Below are 18,481 nucleotides of genomic sequence, written 5' to 3'. Positions count from 1 at the left end.
TTGGGTAGGGGTAAGTGCACAGGCATCTTTCCTTGGCAGGAGGCCAATGAGTCTGGGTTCACACTGGACATGAAGGGCCACAGGTGTGCTTCTCCAGGTTAGAAGGGTGCTGAGATAGGTGGGCTGACCTCTGAGCTCAGGAGGTAACAGATGTCAGGGTCAGGGTGCCTGGGAGAGCAGTGGACACCCCACTGTCTACAATTCTCATAGTTCCAGACTGACTCATTCTGCTATGCTTGCCCTGGAATTTCCATGGGGGTTCCCTTGCCCCAGAGCTGCGCAAGGGGGTCTGCATTCTGGAGGTCTGGGAACTAAAAAGCCAACCAAGGACCCTGGTGGCAGCAGATAAAGGTGTAAGGCCTGTTCCAGGGAGAAATTGAAATTGTAATCCTGGGGGGTCACGTGACTCATTAAATAATTAATGCCGATCGTCAAGAATGGATGGAGTCAGCAGGGCCTCACTAGGAATGACTCTCTCAGAAGTAAGACCCCCAACTTCCTATTTGATTTTTTAAAACACACACCATCAGGATTTATTTCTAAAGGCTTTTAACTCCTTCAGGAGGGTCGGAGAGAGCCCTTCACGGGGAGAACCCAGCTGGCGGGCCCATGCTGGGTCTGGGAGCTCTTTCTGCAGGGTTTCTGCGAGTCCTGGGAGTGCACCGCGGCCGGGGAAATGTGAGTTGGAGCTCGGGTTTTCTGCGGTCGTAGCCTGGCTTTGGTGATGAAGTGGGACGGATGCGCAGACAGTTGGTAATGTTCTGATTCACACCGGGGAAGGCTGCAGAGATACCACAGGACAGGCGCGCGGCTTTGTTCAATTTTCCCGGTGTTCATAAATCACCCGCGCCGGGGCGAGCGAGCGAGCGAGGGAGCAAGCGAGCGCCAAAAACACCACCGAGAGAGGCCACAGCAGCGGCGGCGGCCATTGCGAGGGAGAGACCTGGGCAACATCTCTTTGTGACTCATTAGCCTGAACGATTTATGGGGAACAGCAGCCATGAATATTTGACTTGGGGATAAGGAAATAGCAACAATAATAATAACCATAATAATTACAATACTCCTAAGCGTCGCCCGAGTGGGGATGGCTTGGCAGATGGTGGCATAGCAGATCTTTCTGGGATGAAGTTGAGTGGCAACGTGCTGTATGGCTAAGCTCCACCTCACTCAGGGTCATGCCAGGAGCTCCAAGGCCACAGGGGCACTGCCTTTGGAGACACAGAGGCCAAGTTTGAACAAGAGAAAGGGGCCCAGCATGGGTTCTGAGTCCCCAGTGCCTGGTGGAGGGTGGGGGCTGCGGTTGGGGCGGTGGTGGCTGAGGGCAGCCAGCTTCAGGTGTGCGGCCACTTGTTTAGTGTGCTAGGGGGCTGGGGAGCCTGGGTGGGGGTCAGGGGACCTGTCAGGTATTTGGTAGCTGCTCCTGGTACTATCAGCAGGATTGCATGGATGCCAGACAGCCATTGAGGGCTGGTTTGGGGCAGGCCAGAGTGTGGGAGGCTATGTGGGTTTGGGTGAAGGGGTAGTGGGGCAGGGACAGGGCTGTGGAAGCAATCCACTTGGCAGAGTGCCAGCCCAGCGGAGAAGTTCTCCAAGCCAGAGCTCATTGACTAGGATGATTCTCGCCTCTTCCCCAGCGTCTTCCCCATACCCCTCAAGTTGGCTGACCTTTTGCTAGCTAGAGAGCAAGAGAGGGGTTGCAGATATCTTGAGGGACACGGTGGTAGCAGAATTAGGGCATCTAGGAGCTTGTCCTCACTGTGCAAGGTGAGGCTGGATAGGGCCCCTCGATTGGGTATTGTCCCAGCCCACATCCTTCCCAGTTTCCCCCTATTTCCATCAGCCATAGCTGGCCTGCAGCGAGGGACTGGGCAGCCCACTGGAGCAGAGAAGTGACGCGCCCAGGGCTTGAATGAACCAAAATACAAAACCTCTCAAGGCTGCCCGTGGCCTATGGGCTGAGCTGGAGTTTGATTTCGCGCCAAACAGAAATGAACACTATTAGCGAGGTTTCGGGAGAGTCTGTGATTGAGCGCTCCCAGACAAGGCTTCCCTTTGTTAGCAAAAGAAAATAAAGCGCGCATTCACATTCCCCAAGTTGAGGTGCGTGAGGAGCTCTCGGAGCAGAGCAGGCTCCCGCGGCAAAGCCCCTTCCACCTTCCCATCTTGCTCCGCCTCGTCCATTTTCTTCCCCCTTCCCCCTGCCCGCCCCCTATATAAAGAAAGAAAAGGAAGAGTGTGGGTGCGGAGATGGAGTATGTATTTATTTTACAAAAATAAATCACCATCTTCAGGCCATTTGTAGACGGGAACCTTTCGAGCAATGAGTGTGCCGCATGGACGAATGCCCTGGCGACTCCTCCGTGTCCGCGTCACCCCGGGGGCCACCCTGGCGCCCGGAACGGCCGCGCTTCCAACTCCGGTCCTCCGACTCCCTTCCTTCACAGCCACCGTTCACCCTCTGCTGTTTATTTATCCGCAGAGCGCCCGGACACCGGAAAAGGCGATTCCCTGAGCGCTCCGGAGTTGGAGACAATTCGGGGTTCAATCTTAAATATCTTTGGAGGTAAGCGCTGCGCCCACACTCGTCACCGCTTGGGGCTTTGCACCGGGCCTCTGGCGGGAGTTTGCTCTCCCAGGCAGCTGCAGCCCTGGGAAAGAGGCTCTGGTCAATATTTAACTTCGGAAGAGTTTTGGAGCTGGGTTATTTTCAGCTGCAAGTTCCGCGAATGCAAGGCTTCAGGCAGACAAAGAGCCCGCAAAAGCCGGCGTTCTGCAGAAAGCGCGGTGGGTCGCAGAGACCAAAGATGTATTTGCTTGGGGGGCGGGGGTGTGAGAAGGATGTATTTGTTTCTTCCAGCAAGTTCCAAACAAATCGCTACATGGAACAGCAGGGCAAAAGCCAGTAGAGGCCACGGAGGCGGTGGCCGCTGCGTGGGCCGCTCTACTTGTCCACTATTGGCGGCGCCTGCGGAGACTGTGAGTTCGGAAATTGTGGTTAATCCAGCTCTGCATGGAGGAAACTGGGCTCATTGCCTTGCAGTGTCTCTGGTCCTTTTGCTTTTCCGTGGCGAGAGGGAAGTTGCTGTATATCCGAAGTATAGACTGTCGCAGGTTCCTTTAGCCAGGCTGACCCGCTGTTCTTCCTAGAGGAAAAGCACAGGTTTTCTATCTCAGCGTTTTATTTTCCTCTTTGGAACAAGGGAAAACTCTTTAAAATTCTTTTCCAGTTCTGGCTTAATTTGTTCTCTTAGTTTGGGATGCAGGGAGGTAATTACTGTGGTTTATTACCTTGTAAAAGATCCATAAATTTCGTGCCTGTTTGGGGGAGGGGTTGCTGGAATAGCTTCCCGAAGCTTGGTATGAAGGAATGGGTTTGCTTTGTTCTTTGAGGAATTACTTGTTTTAAAAAGTTTTCTGAGATTTTGTTTTCTATTCCCTAGGCCTCAGTCTTTCCTAAAATTTTCTCCCCAAATAGAGACTAGGTTGCTAATTTATTGCAACATGCTGTTGGAGATGCTCCACGCTGATATGGTGTTTTAGATACAATTCTTATTTTATTAGCTAGGAAGTAAAAAGAGCAATAGTAAAGTTGGGTTACTTTCTCAGCTACTGTATGTCTATTTATATCAAGTATAGACAGAGCATTTCAGGAATTTGCCACTCAGTGTGAACATTTGATTTGCATCTCTGCACACAACACTATCATTGCGTGTATAAACAGTTGCAGGAGTTTGAGACCATGTGTATAAAGTGATATACACATTCGTGTGTGTCCAGAGAACTTGGAGCCCATTTGTAGTGCAGTTGCACCCACAGGAAATATCTCCTGTTAAATAATGATCTATAACCTCCACCAAGGAAAAGTGGGCTAAGAGGGCCTAACCTGACGCTGAGTAGAAAAACCACTAGAGTTAACTAAGGGGAGAAACATGTTAAGTGTATTTTTGACAGAGAAATCAGATTGCAGTGTTTGAATACAGATATATCTAATCTGCCAACAGCCTTGCAAATATTGACTAAAGCTCTGCATTCTGAGTCACCTGCTCCTTCCTAGACAACTTTCTGCCTATTTTGGCTCTGGTGGCCTGGATCCAGGGCTTGTGTCCCCAGCCCAGGCTTGCCAGGTTAGGGGCTGAGAGAGTGAATGGAGCGGTACTGGCAGCTGGACCTCCCAGCCTGTGCCTAGATACTTGAGCATCTTCGCTCTTGGTCTCTGGAATGGGAGTTTAAATGGCCCATAGCCTTGCTCCAGGAAAGCAGATTTCAGAGTGGGGAAGGAGGACTCTCAGCTGCGGGTTCTCTGGTGGCTTGCTCAGCCCAAGCTCTCTCTTGGGGAAGCTGTTTTCACCTCAAAAGTTAAATTTCTTGAAACTTCCTCAGATATGTTCCTTTATAACCCACAAAATCACCATATCCTACCCCAGGTCAGTAATGTTAATTGTTAAACAGCAGTTGGAACATTAACTGGGCTGTTAATAGCGACATGGAGGCTCCTGGCTGGAGCTGAGATGCCTCTGGGCCTTGCTGGTGTTAAGGCATTTCTCTGAAGCACCACCAAACACTTCTCCCATTGATTTATGGCCTTGGGAATTTCAGTTTGCTCCAGACGGTTCTGCAAGTTCTGAAGGGGGCCCCTTCTCATCATTGAGTTGAAGCCCCTGCAGAAACTTTGGTTGGGGAGAGTGGAGTTTACCAACAACTAGGCGATACTTCTAAGTTCTTTCTAGGCTATCAGGAGAGCTCAGTGTAAAATATTTGGGGGTGGTGGGTAAGAGGAGCAGAGGACAGTGTGTTTCTGGTCTGAGTCCTTGGGGAGTGCTTTGTGGAAACCAGCTTTTGGTCCTGTCCACCACCCCCAAACCTGAGAGAGCAGGTTTTCATGTTAGATGCATACTTCTTGGCTTGTGGCTTAGGTCAGAGCTGGGAAAGGTGACATAGAGGTTCTCTCCTAGCTATACTACAGGCAGAACCTCATTGGAATACTGATACTGCCACCAGCTTAGGGCAGGCTCCCTTCCAAGGGGTGTGAGGTCTCCTCCTTTTATTGCCGTTCTGATTTGGATACCCTCAAGAGCAGGCCCCCTTCCTGAGGCCCTTACAGTCTCACTAGGCCTCTCTGTTCCCCTGCAGGCCAGGAGGGGAGGGGCGGGAAGAATCATGCACAGCCTCCTGCAGCTGCTACAAGTTCGTCCTCATGCTTAGAGAGGCCTAGCTAACCGAAGACCCGCTCTCCAGGAACAAAAGAATATAACATGAGGATCTCTCCACCTCAGAGCATTCCCAAGTTCAGAAACTAAGATCCAAAAAGAGGAAGTTTTTAGCTAGCTCCTGAGGGGGTGAAATGTTGAAATCAGTGGAGACTGTCACCAAGCAGAAGGCAGGTGTGTGTGTGTGTGTGTGTGTGTGTGTATGTGTGTGTGTGTGGTCTTATTTATTTCAGCCAGGTTACTCCTGAGAAGAGTTGGCCCAGTTCATTTTCTGCTGGTGGACACAGAGTTGTCTTAGGGGAGGGTGAACAGAAAGGGTCCCAGATTACCTTGCAGTAGGTTAGTTAATTCAAGGGATGCTAGGAATTTTTTTTCTCTTCTTGCAAAGACAATTAGATCCTTTCCCCTTACGCTTTTCTCCATTAGAAGCCTATAATTTCATGTATCATTCCGCTATGCACTGAGGAAAAGTGTAAGTTCAGGTTTGGCCCGGGCACTGGGTCCTTCCAGATTCTACAAAACTCTGACCCACCCACCACTCTAGAGCCAAGTACCTATTTCCTACGGGGCTCCCATCCAACAGAACAAAAGCAACTGGACTTTAGCCTTTTGTCAGGTAATTATGGGCCTTTTGCATTTCTACAGTGGCTGTGGTGTAAGGCGTGGGTGTTAGCACATTCCATACAATGGCAGGCCATGAGAGAGTCAACTGACTAGGCCAACCATTACTGGGTTTTCTTCTGGAAACAGGGCCTGGGCCTTGACTTTTGATGTACTGGCCAGAGAGGTGAGAGTGCTTGGGTGTGCTGGGTTCCGCAGGTCTGTGAGTGGAAAACTGTAAGGAAAGTTACGTGGTCTCTAAGAATGGGGACAGCATTGCTGTTTTCTTATGTTTGTATCAAGTGCAAAGAAATATAAGAGAGATAACTGGCCTTGTGTGGCACATGTTGGGGGGGGGGCAGGGCAGATGCCCCCAGCATCTAACTGCCCTAGACAAAACTCTTCCCTACTGCTGGTCACGGTCCCCCTCCTCCCCTCCCCCAAAGCTAAATGTGCTGCTTGGAAACCTAGTTCCTTCAGTGATTCCCTATTTCAAATAAAAGGATTTAAGTTGACGTATGACCACGTGAGCACATAATACAGCACATTATTGTGGCATTTGGAGCTGAGACCCGGGCGGCTTCGCCTGTGATTACGTTTTCTAGATTCTCTACAGAGAGGCTCTCCACCCCCCCCCCCCCCCCCACGCACCCACCTCCTCCTCTCCTTCCCCTTCTCCGGAGAGTGCTCTCCTAGCGGGTTGCAGTTTTCAGCACTCATGGAGCGGCTCTGGGCCAGCTAGCCGATGGGACTCGAGGCCACGCCAGGAGGATGGAATTTATTTTAAGGTATTTCCGTTGATTGTTCATATCTAGAGTGAGTTATGGCTGTGAGAGACAAAGGTCAGGCGAGGAGACCCTGGTTCAGGGACAGGACCCTCAGCCCATCTCTTCCTTTGTTTCTCCTTTAGAACCGAAACCATTTGAAAGATCCCCAGTAGCGCCTCAGACTGAGTTTAATTCCCTGAAAAGTGCTGGGGGGTGTAAAGGAAGGGGCACTTGGGTGCTAATTGGTGGGCCTGGTAGCCTCCAGTGCTAGTGTGGCTTTGTCCACTACAGCGGGGCTTGAGACCCGGAGCGGAGCCCCAGGCGGAGGGAGGGTCCCGAAGTGCCCACGCAGGTTAAGGTGGCCAGCGCTGCTCTCCCAGGCGACACTGCCTGGAGGGGGTGGACGCTGAGTGAAGGAGAAAGAGAATCGCTGCTCCCTGCATTGCTGCTGTTTGCCGGTGAGGGATGGTGGGCTAGGGCTGACCAGGGCAGCAGGAGCAGCTGGGAGAAGGAAATCAATGAGTGTGCAGATGCGCTGCCATTTTATTGATGATGCTTCAGGCCACTTTGTTCAGTGCTGGGTTGCAGAATGCGATTTCTCACACACGGGATGGAGGAGCTGGACCCCAGGACACGCCTTTGTTTCTCTGCACACCCTCTGCCCGGTAGGGGTGGAGAAGGACAGCTCGGATTTAGGAGAGGCTTGGGGTGGCCAGCGTGCTGGGTGCCCAAGAGCTCTGTTATTCGAATGTTGGGGAGACAGAGGGAAGAAGGAGCCTGAGCTGGGTTTGGGCTTGGTAACGAGGGTGGCCCGGCCACCCGCCGCGGGCCTGGAGAGTGGGAGGACTGGCCCGGGCACTGTGGGCTGAAGGGAGTCTGGAGGCAGAGTCCGCAGGAAGCAGAGGCAGACTTTTCTCCGGCCTCCGAGCCCCAGAAATGTGCTGCAGCCAGAATGGAGGCAGATGAGAGCGAAACTGTGTGCTTCCAAATTACTTGGAAAGCCCTAGCTAATTGGGCTTTGGGGACCCAGCGCTCCTGGGAGAGATGGAAACTCCAGGAAAAGGTGAGGGAAACTTCGCTTTCCTCCCCTCCCAGAGCTCTCTGAGCAGAAGAAAGGGGTGCCTACCAACAGTCAGAAAGCCGGTTTGCCCCGTGACTTTTTTTTAAAAAAAATCTTATTTTTTCTTTCTACTTGAAAAAAATCAAATGAAGCTTACCCTACTTGAGTGGGATTTATTCCCTAGAATGGAAGGGCTGCTCCACCCTCCCCCTCTGCCAGCCTCGGCAGTAACATGTTTAACTGAGGCCGTTTCAAGTGCTCTAAAACACCCCTTAGAAATAAAATGTAAGCTTTAATTGCTGTTCAATTACTTGTCAGCATTTCATTTGATTTATGACCCAGTTCTGGCGCATTTTTGACCCAGTTAAAGACTCATAAATAATATAGTTTCACTAGAAAGAACAAGAGAGGGAATAGAGGTTTGTTAAAGGCATCTTTTTATTGTTGCTTCAGTACTAGCGAGCAGAATAAATATCTAAGGGAGGACTCTCCAACTGGTTCTGTACAAAAGTGTGCACAGTGAGAGGAAACCAACAGCCACATACAGAGAGCACCGGCTGGCTTTTCCTCCAAGGAAAGAGCTAGAGCTACTCTGTTACAGCTAAACTGTAGCTATAAGAAAGCTTAGCCCCTTTTCACCCTCCCAGCGCCAGCCTCACCCTCACAGGCAAGTGTATTTCCTCATGAACTTTCCTTCCCATTTGGGGGTTTTGATGCCTCTTCTTGCCAACAGTCCTTCCTCACCTTGGTCCCTGGCTGCCCAGCCAGCGCTCCCAGCCACGGTGGCCTCTCAAACACTTCACAAGAAGACCCCTGAGAAGGCAGCAGCGTGCCCTCGCTGTTCCAAATATTCTTCTAGTGCTGAGAAAAGGGTTTCTTCTGGTCCCTGTGGGCGGGAGGCTGGGAGCTCGGGGACTTGGGGGGAATTTGGGGAGCCATGGAGTCTTCTTAGCAAAGAAAACCTCAGTGGTTTTGGTGGAGCCGGGTGCATGGCTGCGGGATTTGCCTGGAAAGGACACAGCAGCAGCAGCCAAGGGTAGTTTCTGGCCATGGAACATCGACAGCAGGGATTTTTCTCTTAAAAAAAAAATAAACAAAAAATGACCTTTAGCTGTTATAAATTAGTATCTTTTAATCACCTCACCTGCCTTGTTTCAAAAACCAACACTTTGGATTTCAGCAGAGAGGCCTGAACCCAAGGCGCCAGACTCCAGCCTTGAGGTCCGAACCCCGCTTCTGCCCGCGGCAGCCTGCGCCCAGAAGCCACACGCCCCAGCCCCCCGTTCCTGTCCCAGCTCTCCCAGGCTGCCCGGCTCCCCGGCTCCCCAGCTTGGCGGGTCCAGCCCCGCATTTTGCCCAGCACAGTGTTGGCGCTGGTGGAAAGGTGTGCGCCCTGGGCGCTCCAGCCCTCACCTCGGTGCCCTCGATCCCGCGGCCGGGCCATCCCTTCCCTGGCAGGTCTCACAGAGAGCTGGCCGTCCCTGCAGGCAGCTGGCTGAGTTGAGAAGCGTGAGAGTCGCGTCAGCAGTTTGGAGGAGAAAGTGCGGGTTGATTATTGACCCACGCCTTCTTTCTTCAAATGCCACATCGGACCTGGACAGTTTGAAGAGAAAATGCCGCCGAGCGGATTTTTGTGGCCGGCTCTCGCCTCCTACGCGGCCCGGTTCCCCCTTTCAAGTTGAGCTGCTGCAATATGCCATAAGGAGCAAGTGTTTGCTGTTTTGTGCTCTGTTTACAGCTTTGGGGCGCCGAGTCATAAATCTTGCCCAGCCATAAATGACAAAAACCATTGGTATGCATGAGGCCACCCTGGCCCGGAGTGCTTTTTGATTTCTCCCTTCTCCCTTGGCTTTGTTTTTGCTCTAAGGTGACACTTTGGCTCCCTGACAGTTTAAACATACTACTTATATTTTTAACACCTTCCTTTGAGAAGGACCGGCCGTTGACACCTTAGAATTGCACGAAAGCTCCATTTCTCCCTTTTTGTCACACACATACCCTTGCAGGGTTCACTTCTGAATCTGGGGAGTTGAGCGAGGCAATGGAGAGAGAGAGACTATCCTCCTTAAAGTTGTGGAAATATTGCGGGCACATTCAGGCCTTTCCTCTGCTCAGCTTCCCTGTGTACCACTAACTAGGGTGGGGGGTGGATACCGTGGATGACGGTGGCTGTTGGGGTCAGAGCTTTATCAGTCCTTCCCTGTGAGTGACCTGCATGTTTGTCCTGTGACCCCCGCACACAAGGGCTGGAGGCCCAGGTTTCTGGAACCTTGTGCGTACCTGAGCCTGGGGCTGCCCATTTCCCCGCCCCCCACCGTGCATCTCCCGGCTCCTTCGCTCCAGGCTGCCAGGATTTCAGTGTTTCTGCCTAGAAACATAACCACGGGCAGCCCTGTAGGCTCGTGGGAAGGTCTCTCGAGAAAGGAGGCCCTATCCGAGCCCCCCGAGATTGGCTTTGTGGTTCTTGGATTAGGGGTGGCAGGTGAGGGCAACCGCCCGAAGTCTGGGGGACTCTCTCTGGTTCTTGTTCTCCTCGCTCCTCAACTGGAAGTGTCTGGGGCAGAGGGTGACATGGTTTCTCAAACGGCTTCCTAAGAAATAGAACCCGGCGAGAGACCCCTTTGTGAGAGCCCGTTGTCCTCATTAGCATAATTTTCCTGGACTTTAGTGACGCCCAGGAGCGAGGAGAGGGAGGGCGTGGGGTTTGCGGGGGAGGCTGCCCTCCTCCCGCCGCCGCTGAGCTCCCCACCTCGCTCCCGGCCCTCCCCTCCCTCAGCCCCATCCCCCACGCCGGCCCGCCAGCCCCAGCCCCAGCCGCCTCGGTCTCCCCTCCCGCCCGCCCCCAACCCCCCCCCCCCCACCGCACCCCCTACCAGCCGCTGCTCCGCGTGTAATATTCATAAGAAACATACCCAAGTCGGTGCCACTAGCCCAGGCGGAGCCCCGCGCGGCTAGCGCTTATCTCCGGGCCACGGCTGCTGCCCTCGGGAAGGGCAGGGGGGCGGGGGTGTGGGGGAGGGGAGGGTGGGTGGGGTGGGTGGGAGGGGGGGGTCCAAGCCGCCCCAGTCCGCCCTGGGCGAGCGGTGCCGGAGCAGCGAGGCGGCCACGCTCTGCGCCTGGGCGCCTGGGCCTCGGGGTCTCCCTCCCGCCCGCCGTCTCGGCTGATGCCGAGGCTCGGTGCCCATCCCGCGCCGAGGGGACCCGGCCGGGCCGCCGAGCCGGGCCGGGGCCGGAGCCCGAGCCCAGCCTGCGCTCGCGGCGCTCGTCAGAAGTTAAGGTAAGCGGGGCCGCCGCCGGCGCTCCCGGCGCTGAATGGCGGAGTGTACGTCGCGGTGATTTATGGCCGCAGACTTAGATCTCGGTTCAAGAAGAGTTCACAAGCCCGAGCTTCCTTCCCGGCAGTGACTGATACCCTTACACTTCGAGTTCAGGCCGCGTTCCCGTCCCCGCCCCCACCTCTGCCCGCTCCCCTAGCCCAGCCGCAACTTTCCGGGGTTGGGAAGGGAGGGAGGGGTGGACAAGGGGCGCTGGGGGCTCGTACCCGCGTTCCCAGTTACACTCGGGGTGAGGGCAGGCTAAGGAAGGGGCGGGAGTGGAAAGAGAGAGCGGTGGCTGAAGGCAAGAGGTTGAAATTTGGGCAGATCTTCCGGAGAGACAATGGGGCTTGCTTCCCGCACTCAACTCAGCCTCTTCAACTCTCAGCTCTCACACCTGGGGGCTACTGAGACATCTTCTCGGAGGAATCTGCTCCTTCCCCAGCCCTTGTTTGGGGGTGCAAAGCAAAGTTTCCTGGCTGGCAAATCTCCAACTTCTTTACTAGGTTGTAAACTTTGGGGGCTGGGTTGGGGGTGGTGGACTGTGTGGGCCCCAGCTGGTTATCTGCTGACCTTAAACAATAGGAAGCACTTTCGTGGGGTCTGGGAGGTGAATTCATATTTTAAGTTTATGTGGGTTGTTGTTTGCTCTTTGATTTTAAAAGGTATTTTTGTTATTTTACAACTTGACAAAAAGACTTAGTAAACAGCAGGCCGGTGTAGCTTATGATAATGGGTTAGCAATTCACTTGAAATAGTGCACATTCAAAATCAACTTAATTTTGTTTTATCTAATATCTTGCTGTTCAAGTGTCTGGAGTAATTTTCTTAACCTGACGTTTTATTTTACACAGGCCTAGTATCTTAAAAATTTATGATGGCAGACATTAACACTGCCAAATGTAATAGGAACTGTTTTCAGTGAAAGAACAGGAAACAGACGTTAAAGGGCTATTCAGTTTTAAATTTTATTTGATCATTTATTTACTTTTGATTTTGGTATCTGTAGCTTTCTATCTCCAAAAGAGAAACAATACTCCAGGGCTCAAGATCATGCACAATAGCTCTGGATAAGGGATGCTGTAATTTTTAATTGAGGTTCTGGAAAATTAATTGTGCTTGTTTTCCAGATGTTGGTCAGATTGTTGGTTTAATAATGAAATTCAAAGGAGTTCGTTATTGAAGACAAAATTACAGTGTAATCATCACTAGTAGATGCTTATTACATTATTTTTTTCTGGTTAACAAAGTGTCTGCTATTCCTGGAAAACTTGAATAACTTTAGGACTCAAATACACAGAGTTGGGGGTGTGAAGTGTAAACCATTTTCTTCATGAATTTGTCATTGTGATTTTCTTTAAATGGTCAGACGCTAACATTCTGAGTGTGTCAGAGTGTGACTGTGAATATGTGAACTCACATGGAACTTTTCTGAGCAGAACCAGAGGTTGACCATGCAAAGGTTGGTTGGGGGGGGGGGGGGGACACTGACGGACAGATTTCACTTCTGCAAACTGCTTTCTAAAACAAAAAACAAAAAAACAAAAAAAGACTTGAGAAGGCTTTCCATTGCTTTTTAGATTTCCAGGGTTGCCCTTCACTTGGTGTTTCTGAAGCAGGTAAATAGGCCAAGTAACAAATATCAACAACAACAGCACACAAAGATCAGGGAACTCTGGCAGGATTTTATGGCTTGTGCTCCCATCCCTCGTCCAGAGCCAAATGACCCCCATACATCAAATTACATAGCAGTTTCTAAGACAGAACCTATTATCGTTAAGTTGGAAGGAGAGTTCAAGCCGTGGTCATGGAGATGAACGCTGGTTTTTCAGGTTCCTGGTGGGTTGTTTTTTTCTCTAATCCATCATGTTTTAACAGGTAGAATTTGATAGTTGCCTGAATAACAGCACCTCAGAAAATCCAAGGCAGGAGGGTCTGGGGACCTTTTTCAGCAGCGGAGAAGAGGTGGGAGTGGCTTGCTGGAACATGCCTGAGAAATAGGAAAAGGAGAGGAGTAAAAAGCTGTCCAGGATTTGAGTTTGATTTGCTGGAGTGGGTGTTGGTGGTGGTCCCTCCTCACACAGGATATCCCATCTAAAGTTTTCTCTCTCCCCTTCTCAGCCACAGGGGCTCATTTGGAGGTGGGCCATATCCCTGCACAAGGGAGAATAACTGCCTAACAATCTCAGCTTCTGAAATTCAGTAGGGTCGAGTAGGGCAATTACCTGAACATTTTTTGTGCATACCTCTCTTTGGTTCTGGAACATCCAAAAGTGGGTGGATGGGACATCACTCCCTGTCAGGGCTCTTTTGGCAAATACAAGTGGTAATGCGAGAATTGGAGAAAAAAAATTGGCGACTCCCCTTTGCCTCCTTGCCCCTTCGCCAAAATTTCCAGAGGGAGGGGGACCTGGGGCTCGCTGGAGGAGGTGCCGGAGCACAGAGGAGGGGACACCCTGAATTTCTTCTTCCTTGAAAAGAAGGATCCCAACCCCGTCCCTTTCTAACCCATCAGGCCTTTCTTCTTTTGGACTCCAGCTCCCAGCCCTCACTCACTCTCCTCCTCTCTCCCCGGAAAACCCCCCAACTCCAGACGCAAGTTAAGCAAATATTTGTAGCCGCCAGTAAATTCCAGCGGCTTTTTATAGCGCGGCTTTCTGCGCCCGGGGCCAAGTCGTGCAGCTAAATATTGCTGACCACTTTTTCTTTTATGGCTTTCATGTCACTTAGCTATTGAGAGTAAGATGGATTTGCGCGGAGCCCTTACCGCGCGATTCTCACCCCCCCAGGTCTGCGCGGGGCAGCCATTGGCGGCGGAGCGTCACGTGACCGCGGGGGCGTGCCAATGTGCGCCCTCACGGGAGTCAAGCCCCTGTCAGAGTGTGTGATCAAGATCGTGAAACAACGCGATGCAAAAAGCGACCTACTACGACAGCTCCGCGCTCTACGGTGGCTACCCCTATCAGGCAGCCAACGGGTTCGCTTATAATGCCAGCCAGCAGCCATACTCGGCGTCCGCAGCTCTGGGCGCGGAGGGCGAGTACCACCGACCCGCCTGTTCACTCCAATCACCCGCCAGCGCTGGGGGCCACCCCAAGGCGCACGAGCTGAGTGAGGCATGTCTGCACACCTTGAGCGGGCCGCCCAGCCAGCCCCCAGGCCTGGGCGAGTCACCCCTGGCCCCGCCACCGCCCCAGGCTGCGCCCCCTGCCCCTCAGCAGCCTCAACCACCTCAGCAACCCCCTGCGCCAGCTCCTGCCGCGCCCCCAGCCCCATCTTCAGTCTCCCCACCTCAGAATGCCAGCAGCAACCCCACCCCTGCCAGTGCGGCCAAGAGCCCCCTACTCAACTCGCCCACCGTGGCCAAACAGATCTTCCCCTGGATGAAGGAGTCTCGGCAGAACACAAAGCAGAAAACCAGCGGCTCCAGCTCAGGTAAAGGGGTGCCTTCTGGAGGAGGGGCCTCTGGCCTGGCCCCAGGTTTCCCAAGCCAGCTCCAGGCACAGCCAGCACGGCTTGGAGCGCTGGAACATTTCCAAGGACCCACTGCTCCTCCACTCTATCCTACACAGGTTTCCAGAGTCTGCAACTAGGGAGGTGACAGGACTATGTATGTGTACAGGAAACCCCAGAGAGACCTAATGGAAGTCTCTCTGGACTCCCCCAAGAGCGAGTGGGCCTAGTGAGTTTGGAATCACTTCTTCTACTCTTGGAGTTAGGACCTTTGTGCAGAGCAAACATGAGCTCCACTTTCTTTTTCGTACACTTCCTTATTTTTAGTGCAATAGTGACACCCACCCCACACTGCAATGTGTCAGAGTAAAAGCAGGTCTAATCACCCGCCAATTCAGAATCAATGCTTTCCTTATAATCAGCCTATTTTTAATTTTTGCTCCAGCAGATGGAGTGGCTGCCTTGCCTCTGGGAAGGCCCCCCTCAGACTTAGCACAATGAAGGCAGCCAGGATCTCCTCTGGGAGGGGATTCAGACTTGTCATCCTAATGGGAACCACATGGGCTTCCTGGAACCCGACTCCAGTGGATGATAGGCCCTAGGCCTTAGGGCTTCCCAGTATCCCAGTTACCTTTGCCCCTGCCTTCTCCTGTTGCCACTGCTCTATTCTGAGAATCTGGGACCTTCCTGCACTCGGATTTGGGGGCCAGGGAGGACACAAGATTAGTAGGCAAAGCTGGGGCAGGCTGCTTGATGACATGAGAAACCTAATTAGTAGGACCCAGCATCAGAGGCCTGGGCCTCACCACCAGAAATGGATACTGTTAATGGGTTCTCTTCCTTTGAGCAGAGAAGTCTTCCGGATTGGGGCTCCTGCTCCACCCATCTCCACTGGGGAAATTATGTGTCCAGCTGAGGCAACTGTCCACTCTCAGACAGACAGTGAATGGAGGAAAGGTTTATTGAGTGTATATTAGGTGGCCCACATTCCAGCGAGTGTGAAGGGAATGAAGGTGGTGAGACCTGCCCACAGGGAGCTTGTAGTCAAAGGCCTGCAGGCCCAGAAAGGAGTCAGAAAGTGAATAGCTCAGGAAGGAAATACAGACCAGGAAGGCAAACTGGGGGTTCTGCTTTTCTGTCCTTGATCCCCTTGGAGACGCCTATGATTTGCAATTTGACTGAATGAGGGGCTACCTACTAGCACTGTTTCCCACTAGGATGGAGGAAGCACGCACTTCCTCCTCACCCTTTCTGGGCCCTGACAAATAGAGGGCACTTTGGGGTTTGTAGCAAGGAGGGGTCTGGTTGGGGAACAGCCCCTGACACCACTCTTCCTCTCTTCTGTCCTGGCAGGGGAGAGCTGCGCAGGCGACAAGAGTCCGCCTGGGCAGGCGTCCTCCAAGCGGGCACGCACGGCCTACACCAGCGCGCAGCTGGTGGAGCTGGAGAAGGAGTTCCACTTCAACCGCTACCTGTGCCGGCCACGCCGTGTGGAGATGGCCAACCTGCTGAATCTCACCGAACGCCAGATCAAGATCTGGTTCCAGAACCGCCGCATGAAGTACAAGAAGGATCAGAAGGGCAAAGGCATGCTGACGTCATCAGGGGGTCAGTCCCCAAGTCGCAGCCCCGTGCCTCCAGGCGCTGGCGGCTATCTGAACTCTATGCATTCGCTGGTCAACAGTGTCCCCTACGAGCCCCAGTCGCCCCCGCCTTTCTCCAAGCCCCCCCAAGGCACCTATGGGCTGCCCCCTGCCTCCTACCCCGCACCTCTGCCCAGCTGCGCGCCCCCGCCGCCCCCACAGAAGCGCTACACAGCTGCAGGGGCAGGCGCAGGGGGCACACCCGACTATGACCCGCACGGGCATGGCCTCCAGGGCAACAGCAGCTATGGGACCCCACACTTACAGGGAAGCCCCGTCTTCGTGGGGGGCAGCTATGTGGAGCCCATGAGCAACTCTGGGCCGGCCCTCTTTGGCCTAACTCACCTCCCCCACGCTGCTTCGGCTGCCATGGACTACGGGGGTGCTGGGCCGCTGGGCAGCGGCCACCATCACGGGCCTGGGCCAGGGGAGCCGCACCCCACCTACACGGACCTTACCGCCCACCATCCTTCTCAGGGAAGAATTCAGGAAGCCCCCAAGCTCACCCACCTGTGATGGTGGACTGGGGCTGCGCGCCAGGAGAGTCCGCCCCCCCCCCCCACCTTTCTTCTTCGTTTGCTTTTTTTGTTTTGTCTTAAGGTTCTCTCTCCCTGCACCTCCCTTTTCTCTCTCTTCCGCCCCTTTCTATCACCCCCCCCCCCCCGTTTTGTTTTCTTTGGTAACGCGTTTTTATAGTTTATGTGACGTAGCAATCTTGGTTGCTGGAATGGCTGTCAGTATCAGTAGCGATATTTATCTCCTCCCGCCCCAGCTCGGCCGCTGGCCCGCACCCTTTACCTTCTCTACTCTTTGATCAGAAACAGGGTATTTGAACAAATTTTCTAGCCGAGATCTTCAATGTGAATTTGTTCGTACATTATGGCTCCCGAGGGGAAGCAATTACTTTTTTTTTTAATTTTAGTTTTTTTTATTGCACTTCTTGTAAAGAGCGAGAAAAAAAAAATCAAAGGCGCTTTGAAACAGGGGCTCCCTGTGTGAGGATGACTAAGTGTACGTCTTTCCGTGTGTGTATGCTGGTGAACAGTCAGATTTATTTATATTTTTTTTGCAAGCATTGAATAATCTAAGTTTTAAATATTATTTATCCCCATCCGTTCGTATTTATATTAAAGAAATTCTGTACCCTGGTTGTTCAGAAGGTTTCTTGGGCCTTTTGTTCAATGGTGTATTGGCGTACATAGGAAATTTTTTATTTGAAAGGGAAATGTAATTTCTTTATAAAAAAAAAACGGTAATGATGCAATAATACCAGAGAGGATCCAGCTTTCGAAAACAGTGATTTAAGTTTGTAACATCCGGCGAAACTGAAGAGAACAATCTGTAAACACGAAAAATGCTAGATTTGTTTGGAGAGTTCTACATTCCTTGCTGCTCACACTCTGAGAAACAAAACAAAAAAATAAATAAAAGTTTTTATTCTGAATAATATCCGCGTTCGGAAGGGGTTCTTTGGCCGAAGATGGGGTTCCTCGCGGAACCGAGGCGGAGGCGACCGGCCGGGCAGGCCGAGGCCTCCCTGCAGCTCGGCTGGGGCCTGGCGGGGCCTGGCCCGGGAGCCCAGCGAATGCTCGGGCGGCTGGAGCCGCGGAGACGCCGGCGACGCCGAGGGCCAGCCCGCTGCGCTGCCTGGTTCCCAGCTGCCGCGGAGCCCGGGGCGGGCGCGGGGGCTGGGGAGAGCCGAGTGCGGGAGAAACAAAGGCAGCCGACCCGGCGCCGCGGGGGGCGCACAGGTGTCGGGCAGCCCCGCCAGGGACCAGGCGGGCTGCCTTCCTGTCCGCGACCATCCTCCGGCCAGAGCGGACCAGCTAACGCCTTAACCTGGGAAATCACCAGCCGCAGAGGGTGTCGAGCACTTTTGGGGAGTAACGGGACTCTCCGCGGATGCTTCGCGGTCCTTTATCCGGCGGAGGGAGAGAAGAAGCGCTTCTAAAATGGCCATGGGGAGCGAGGCGGCTCGGAAGAGACTGAGAGGCTCACCCAGTCTCCATCACCAGAAGGGCTTGGCCCTTCCCTGGACTCCTGCAGCCCCAGCATCGGCTTCCTCTCGGAATTTAGGATTTGGCATTCTCTGGATGTATTTCCTCTCCTTCTTCCCTCCCCGCTTGTTTTCTTTCTTTCTTTTTTTTTTTTATGGCCTCAGGGGGAGGGGGAGAGAGAAAAGAGATTAATATCTTTCTAATAAAAATGCATTTTTATAAGAACTTCTTTCATTTGATGCTACAGGAGCTAAGCATTACATTTCTATTCCTGGGCTGCCTACTGGCTGGCTGGAAAGGCAGAGACAAGCGCAGGAAAGGGCAGCGTTTTCATCTCCAGATTAAAGAATTGCTCAGAGAAGGAACCAAATTCAGAAAGTGCAAACCTCAGAACTGCATCCCCATCAGCATCCCACCTCCAAGCTGGAAGCCAGGAA

General features: G+C 52.8%; 1 protein-coding gene and 1 long non-coding RNA gene across 2 annotated transcripts; one reads left to right on the top strand and one right to left on the bottom strand.

Moving 5' to 3' along the window:
• Window positions 1-8,065: 8,065 nt before the first annotated feature.
• Window positions 8,066-10,944, bottom strand: LOC139016434 (uncharacterized). Its single transcript, XR_011472672.1, has 3 exons — window positions 10,550-10,944; window positions 9,051-9,230; window positions 8,066-8,714 (listed from the first exon to the last, which is right to left on the bottom strand). It is a non-coding gene; the product is annotated as an uncharacterized lncRNA (long non-coding RNA).
• Window positions 10,945-13,843: 2,899 nt separating this feature from the next.
• On the top strand, window positions 13,844-17,494 carry HOXA3 (homeobox A3). The gene is made up of 2 exons (XM_070424471.1): window positions 13,844-14,386; window positions 15,758-17,494. Exons 1-2 carry the CDS (start codon window positions 13,861-13,863, stop codon window positions 16,561-16,563), a joined length of 1,332 nt encoding a protein of 443 aa, XP_070280572.1. The 5' UTR covers window positions 13,844-13,860; the 3' UTR covers window positions 16,564-17,494.
• Window positions 17,495-18,481: the final 987 nt, after the last annotated feature.

Source organism: Myotis yumanensis, unplaced genomic scaffold (genome assembly GCF_028538775.1).
Source record: "Myotis yumanensis isolate MYYU_CA2020_CCGP unplaced genomic scaffold, mMyoYum1.0.hap1 SCAF_9, whole genome shotgun sequence".
NCBI classification, from domain to species: Eukaryota; Metazoa; Chordata; class Mammalia; order Chiroptera; family Vespertilionidae; genus Myotis; species Myotis yumanensis.
This window is presented reverse-complemented; position numbering and strand designations above follow the sequence as displayed.

Bases quoted from the DNA above. Each gene is read 5' to 3' on its own strand.
- HOXA3 (XM_070424471.1), top strand. From the start codon at position 13,861: ATGCAAAAAGCGACCTACTACGACAGCTCCGCGCTCTACGGTGGCTAC. The intron at 14,387-15,757 runs GTAAAGGGGTGC...CTGTCCTGGCAG, and splicing joins AACCAGCGGCTCCAGCTCAG to GGGAGAGCTGCGCAGGCGAC.